Source organism: Lactuca saligna, chromosome 5 (genome assembly GCF_052625555.1).
Source record: "Lactuca saligna cultivar CGN05327 chromosome 5, ASM5262555v1, whole genome shotgun sequence".
Classification (NCBI taxonomy): domain Eukaryota; kingdom Viridiplantae; phylum Streptophyta; class Magnoliopsida; order Asterales; family Asteraceae; genus Lactuca; species Lactuca saligna.
In genome coordinates, this window is record NC_136421.1 from 149,655,208 (window position 1) to 149,663,246 (window position 8,039).

An 8,039-nucleotide genomic window follows, 5' to 3' on the forward strand; every position below is an offset into this window, starting at 1 on the left:
AGGTAGTTTTGAAACTATGTTTTTTCTAACAATTTGATCAAATAAAGTAGTGTGTTATATTAAATATTGGGACCTAGTCCTTACGACAAAGGAAAGATTTTGAAAGGACAGATAGATATGATCTCTTTGATAGCACTCTAAAGTTGCATTTTAACAACGGTTGGTAATGCAATCAGAAATAGTTCTTGAATCTGCCAAATCATCCTTAGACATCAACCTATATATATGTTCAACTTTCATAGCTTGGTTCAAGCAGTAGCAAAAGCTTTCAGCTTCTTCAACGAAAGAGAGAGACAAAGATATGGGTGGTCTTCTGGGATTTTTCTTGTCGTTGGTAGCAATAACTTCACTGCTTCCTATGTATACAGTTTGTGGAACTACCAGGAGCTATGAGTTTAACGTATGTCTCATTAAATACAATATATCCATGACGCTAATCTTTCTTGTAGTCCAACATCTTGATCTATGTTTAATTACATGCAGATCGAGCTGCAAAACGTGACACGACTGTGCCACACAAAAAGCATGGTTACGGTCAATGGAAAATATCCAGGTCCACGTATTGTCGCTCGAGAGGGTGATCGGCTTCTTATAAAAGTTACTAACCATGTCTCCAGTAACATTACAATCCATTGGTATAATTAAGAGCTGTACATTTTGTATTTTCTAATTAACGCTCTATAAGATATATATTATTATTACTTTAGATACAACCTCATCGTACTATATATGATTCTGATGCATGCTATATACACATGCAGGCATGGTATTAGACAACTTCGGAGTGGATGGGCCGATGGGCCAGCTTACATAACTCAATGCCCCATACAAACTGGCCAGAGTTATGTCTACAACTACACTGTTATTGGACAAAGAGGAACATTGTTTTGGCATGCACATATATCATGGTTAAGAGCAAGTGTTTATGGCCCTCTCATCATTCTTCCAAAGCTTAATGTCCCCTACCCTTTTACCAAGCCCTATAAAGAAGTTCCCATCATCTTTGGTAAAACTACGTACATATATACTTTGTTGAATCTTTTAATCTCTAAGCATGTAGCTATGTTGTACTTAATTAATTACATCAGTTTTGCATGCATGAGAGTAATTACAATTTTATATGTCTACAGGAGAGTGGTTCAATACTGATCCAGAGGCTATAATTTCGCAAGCAACACAAACCGGTGGGGGTCCAAATGTTTCCGATGCCTATACCTTCAATGGGCTTCCCGGACCTTTGTACAAGTGCTCTGCTAAAGGTACCGTATTTCTAGCCTTTGTTACATACGTACGTACGTACACCCCTGGAATACATATTTATATAGAATACGTGTATACATATGTATTGAAAGAAACCATGACTCATGAAATCTGCAGACACATTCAAGCTGAAGGTAAAGACGGGGAAGACGTACCTCTTTCGACTGATCAACGCAGCACTCAATGATGAACTCTTTTTTAGCATAGCAAACCACACCCTCACTGTTGTTGAGGCTGATGCCATTTATGTAAAACCTTTCAAAACTGAAACGCTTATACTATCTCCTGGTCAAACCACCAACGTCCTCCTTAAAACCAAATCCAAATTTCCAGGTGCCAACTTTCTCATGTCCGCTAGACCATATGTAACGGGTCAAGGAACCTTCGACAATTCCACAGTTGCTGGTATTCTCGAATATGAGTCGCCTGTTCCGATGAAAAATCTTCCACTCTTTACACCAACATTACCATCTTTAAATGACACTTCATTCGTGTCAAAGTTTTCAAATAGACTTCGAAGCTTAGCAAACTCTAAATTTCCTGCTAATGTCCCACAGAAGATCAACAAACATTTATTTTTCACAGTAGGACTTGGGACGACCCCTTGTGCGCAAAATAGAACTTGCCAAGGACCGAATGGGAATAGATTCGCTGCATCCATAAATAATGTGTCGTTCGTACAACCAAGTGTTGCCCTTCTCCAGTCCCACTTCTTTAATAAATCGAAGGGTGTTTATAGTCCTTATTTCCCAGTCAACCCTTTGCATTGGTTTAATTATACCGGAACTCCTCCAAATAACACCTTTGTGAGCAATGGTACAAAACTCATGGTTCTTCCTTTTAATACTAGTGTGGAGTTGGTGATGCAAGATACCAGCATTCTTGGTGCTGAAAGCCACCCTCTTCATCTCCATGGCTTCAATTTCTTTGTTGTTGGTCAAGGGTTTGGAAACTACGATCCTAAGAAGGACCCTAAGAACTTCAATCTTGTGGACCCTATCGAAAGAAACACGGTTGGTGTGCCTTCTGGTGGGTGGGTTGCTATACGATTTCTAGCGGATAACCCAGGTTTGTTACTCATGCATGTAATTTCAGTTTGGTTTCTTGCATGTGGTGCATATATAATGTATTTTAGTTTGTCATTGATATATTATTCTTGTTAAATATTGACCAGGGGTATGGTTCATGCATTGCCATTTGGAAGTTCATACCGGTTGGGGTTTGAAGATGGCATGGCTTGTCTTGGATGGAGAACTACCTAACCAAAAGCTCTTACCTCCACCATCTGATCTTCCAAAATGTTAAAAGTTCCCATTTCTTCACACATTTCAATCAATTTTTCTAAATAATTGAAGCTTGATGGATCTAAAGTATTTTTTTTTCCTACAACTTATCATTAGATATGTTATAGTGAGTTGATTAAATTCATTTGAGGAGGTAGTACATCATTGAATAAAATCTAACAATTTATTCCATATATCAATTGGTTATTTTTTCATCTTGGGTAAACAATTTGTGCAGAACATTTCGTTCATTACTACATCCATATTCATATGACTTGGCTAGATTGAACTGTATATATGACCCGACATCACCATTGTGCCAAATGTATAGTCAAAGAATGTGAGCCCATTATAAAACTTGGTTTGCCACTGCATTGAATAAAACCTATATATATGATGTGTTGCTGCTAGTAGAACCATTTTCGATAAGGTTTATTTAAGTGACAACAATTACTACCAACGTCTAGGAATTAAGTCTAAGAAGTAAATTACACGTTTCCACCTAGAAACCATAACCAATACCAAGTTATATAACATGTCTCTATTTTCAAAGGTTCCCATAACGAATTAAATGATGTAATGCAAAGATAGCAACACACAACCAGTAGTATGTGTAGAGCAAGCAACACACAACCAGTAGTATGTGTAGAGCAAGCACATGCACAACAAATACTATAATTTGTTAACGGCTACAAGAAACAAATAATATAATTAACTAACAATACAAAATACATATTAATATGCATAGCTATGAAAGTAGAATAGCATGTCACTTACATTTCTCATATTAATATTACTATCGATAAATACGTTATTAGAAAATAAGGTATCCGACCGATAATTCTCTCGTAAATACGTATCTAATTACCAACATTGTGATGAAAAAGAGCCAAAACACTAATATCAACATGGAGCATTTTTTCCTCAACGATGACTTTAGTGACGGATTATCTGGTCCTAAATTGTTCATGAGAATGTGAGCTTTGTCTCTTCTACGTCTATAATAAGATATTGAGGAAGGTCTAAAATCCATCACTAATTAGCTATACTATACTAGGTCTCTAATCCATCACTAATTAGCTATACTATACTAGGTCTAACAATTATGTTGTCCCTATTATAATTAGCTATACTATACTAGGTCTCTAATTTGTCATTATTCTATAACCAAAATACTAATATTCAACGACTAAAATGAAGATTCTGTTATAAAATATGATCAAATAACAATATAAATTATAAAGTAAAGAAAGAAATAAGAGTAGAAAGAACTTTTATTCCAATACTTGTGATGAAATCATCAAGTTCCTAATACATATGGTTCACTATTTATACTATCCAAATAAGAAGAAAAATGAGCTATAATATGAATGCACATTATGATGGTGTATTATTACATTCATAAAATACATTGAAATGGTTGTTACTAATGCTAAATAATGATGGAAAGTTATGGGAGAAATGAAGAATCCAATGGTCATTCACAAACTAATATTTCATAACACTCCCCCTTGAATGACGATTGTATCATGCCTCGTTAAAACCTTAATAGGTAAAACCTCATGGGAAAAACCATTTGTTAAGGAAAAAGAGTACATGATTAATAATAGATATTTGGAACAATTGCCTCATTAAAAACCTTGCTAAGAAAACCCAGTGGGAAAAACATAGCTAAGGAAAATAGTACAATGTATTTCCAACTCCCCCTGATCATCACATCACTTGATTTCCTTAAAGTGTCACATTCCAATATTTTGTACCATGTTTTCAAATTTGGATGTAGGAAGCGCTTTAGTGAACAAATCTGCCAAGTTGTTACTTTATTGAATTTTCTAGATGTTGATGTCACGCTCTTTTTGAAGATCATGAGTAAGAAAAAAAACTTTGATGATATATGTTTAGTTCTGTCTCATTTGATAAACCCTTCCTTGAATTGGGCTATACAAGCCACATTATCTTCATATAGTATGGTTGGAACGTCCCTGTTAGAAGTTAGACCACAACTCTCACGAATGTGATGAGTTAAATTTCTTAACCAAATACATTCACGGCTTGCCTCGTGAATTGCTATAATCTCTGCATGGTTAGAAGAAGAAGCAACTAAAGTTTGTTTAACAGAACGCAAAGAAATTGCGGTATCTCCACAAGTGAATAAATAACCTGTTTGGGATCGAGCTTTGTGTGGATCAGAAAACTATCCAGCATCTGCATAACCAATTAACTCCGCATTTGATGAATTTGAATAATATAAACTCATATCCATTGTACCTCGAAGATATCGAAGAATGTGTTTGACTCCATTCTAATGTCTTCTTGTTGGGCAAGAACTATAGCTTGCTAATAAGTTTACAAGAAAAGATATACCAGGTCTCGTATTATTAGCAAGATACATTAGTGCACCAATAGCACTAAGATATGGTACTTCGGGACCAAGAAGTTTTTCATATTTCACAAGGCCGAAACTGGTCCTTTTTGGCATCTAAATGCCTTACTACCATCGGGGTACTCAATGGATGTGAGTTATCCATATAAAATAAAACCTTTTAAGCACTTTTTCTAGATAACTAGATTGATGTATAAAAACTCCATTTTTGGTGTGCTCAATTTGAAGACCCAAACAAAATTTCGTTTTACCAAGATCTTTCATTTCAAATTTTTCTTTCAAACAAGAAGTGGCATTTTCCGATTTTCTAGGAGTTCCAATTATGTTCAAATAATCTACGTAAACAACAATTATCACAAATTGTGATCCGGATCTTTTTATGAATACACATGGGCTTAATGGATCATTTTTATAGCCCTCTTTTTAAAAGAAATGTACTTAAACAATTGAACCATATACGGGCAGATTGTTTCAATCCATACAAAGATTTGTTTAATTTTACCAAATATACTTCACGAGAATTAGGAGTTTGTGCTTCTGGCACCTTAAACCCTTCTGGGATTTTCATATAAATATCAATCTCAAGTGAACCATATAAATAGGCGGTAACTACATCCATCAGACGCATCTCCAATTTTTCATGTGTTGCCAGACTTATTAGATAACGAAATGTAATTGCATCAATCACAGGAGAGTATGTTTCTTCATAATCAATTCCGGGCCTTTGGGTAAAACCTTGTGCCACAAGTCTTGCTTTATATCTCACAACTTCATTCTTCTCGTTTCTTTTGCACACAAATACCCATTTGTGTCCCACTGGTCTTACTCCGTTTGGTGTACGGACTACAGGTCCAAAAACTTTTCGTTGAGTAAGAGAATTAAGCTCTTTGTTGATTGCATATTTCCATTTTGGTCAATATTTTCTATTCATACATTACTCAATAGATTTAGGTTCAAGATCCTCATTTTCTTTATAATCGCGCGTGGAACATGATATGAAAAATTATCATCGACATCTATCTTATTTTGGTTCCATCTTATTCTTGTCATGACATAATTATTGAGATCTTGTCATTTTCATTTTTTTCAAGTACCTTATTTTCTTTTGTTATGTCATTAAGCTCTTCTAGAGCTTCATTAATCTTTTCAAGAGATTCTGTTTTCTCTTTTGGACCATCAATTGTATTTGCTTCATTTCTTTTTCGAGGATTTTTATCTTTGGAACCGGCTGATCTTCCACACTTCAGGCGTGCCTAAGATTCATTTGCAGTTGTTTTTTTTTTCTTCCTTCTGGGATATCAATTCTAACTTGAGTAAGTATAGCTGGTATATGAGACTTTGTTACCCACTTAGGGTCAGTAAATGCTTCTGGCAATTGATTTGCTACATTTTGTAAAGGAATTTTTTTTTATTTCAATTTCACATTGACTTGAATGAGGATCTAAAACTGAAAGTGACAATTCCTTTCAAGAGATTTTATTTTCCAGCTTCTTTATTTCTCCCCCAAATGTTGGAAAATATGATTCATCAAAATAATAATCATCAAATATAGCTATAAATAAATCTCCGATTGATGATTTTAAATATTTTACTATAGATGGAGATTCATATCTAACATAAATTCTCATTCTTCTTGAGGACCTATTTTTGTGAAGTGAGGTGGAGAAATGCGTACATAAATTGTACATCCAAACATCCTTGGATGATAAATATTTGGTTCCTGGCCGCAAACTAGTTGAATAGGGGAGAACTCATGATAACTAGTTGGCATTATGCATATAACTGATGTTTCATGTAAAATTTCATGCCCTTATGTTGATTAGGAAGTTTATAATGCATTAGTAATGGTCTTGCAATTAATTGAAGGCGTTTGATTAATGACTCAGCTAAACCATTTTGTGTATGAACATATGCAACAGGATGTTCAATAGTTATCCCAATCGACATGCAATAGTCATTAAAATCTTGTGATGTAAATTCTCCAGCATTGTCAAGTCAAGTTTTCTTAATCGGGTAATCGGGAAAATGTGCCCTTAGGCAGATTATTTGTGCTAGTAATCTTGCGAAAGCGAGATTACGGCTAGATAACAAGCACACATGTGACCATCTAGTTGACGCGTCAATTAAGACCATAAAATATCTAAATGGTCCACATGGTGGATGAATTGGTCCACATATATCCCCTTGAATTCATTTTAAAAAAACTAGGACTTTCATACCCAACTTTATTCAATGATGGATAGGAAATTAATTTTCCTTGAGAACATGCAACACAAGATAATTCAATAGCTTGAAAAATCTTCTGGTTTTTCAAGGAATGACCACTTGAACTTTCAATTATTTTGCACATCATAATTGATTCGGGATGGCCTAACCGGTAATGCCAAACTTTGTAGGTGTTATCATACATTTTTTATTTTCAATAGCATGAATCATTGTAATATATGTACAGTACATTCGGAGGACAACACAGATAATTTTTCCAAAAAACTTTTCTTACCCGATATCATTTTTGTAATATTGAGATACCCTTTATCACAATCATTGGTTGTTTCAACATGATATCCGTTGGACCGAATATCCTTAAAACTTAATAATTTTTTTGGTGATTTTGATGAAAATAATGCATCTCCAATTGTAATTATTGTCCCTTGTGGTAATATGATATTCGCTCTTCCGGAGCCTTCAATCATTTTTGCACTACTCGTTATTGTATTAACATTTGCTTCTCCAATTGATAAGTAAACAAAATATTTTTCATTATTAAAAATGCTATGTGTTGTTGCACTGTCTGCAAGACATATATCTTCCTCATTTCTTTTGCGAATATCCATATTTCTCTTCAAAATATAAATATATATAATAAAATAATAAGAAATAAGAAATATTCAACTTAGATAAATAAAGTCATATATTATTATTTTGAGAAGAATCATCGAGATCTCTTCTCATGAAATGACTATAACATAAAAATCATAAACGACATTAAACAAAACTACATATTATTCTTGACCATGACAATGACTTTAAACAAACATAATGCAAAAATAAAATGATACTAGAAAACCAACAATTTCATGATATGGCATATCCATCTCCTTTTATGGGAAAAA

The 8,039-nt window shown here is 34.2% G+C and overlaps 1 protein-coding gene across 1 annotated transcript; it reads left to right on the forward strand.

Moving 5' to 3' along the window:
* Positions 1–265: 265 nt before the first annotated feature.
* On the forward strand, positions 266–2,758 carry LOC144997005 (laccase-17-like). Its single transcript, XM_078956820.1, has 6 exons — positions 266–400; positions 484–635; positions 762–1,006; positions 1,131–1,259; positions 1,378–2,328; positions 2,435–2,758. The coding sequence occupies exons 1-6, from the start codon at positions 302–304 to the stop codon at positions 2,563–2,565; spliced, it is 1,707 nt and encodes a 568-aa protein (XP_078812946.1). The 5' UTR covers positions 266–301; the 3' UTR covers positions 2,566–2,758.
* The last annotated feature ends 5,281 nt before the right edge of the window (positions 2,759–8,039 follow it).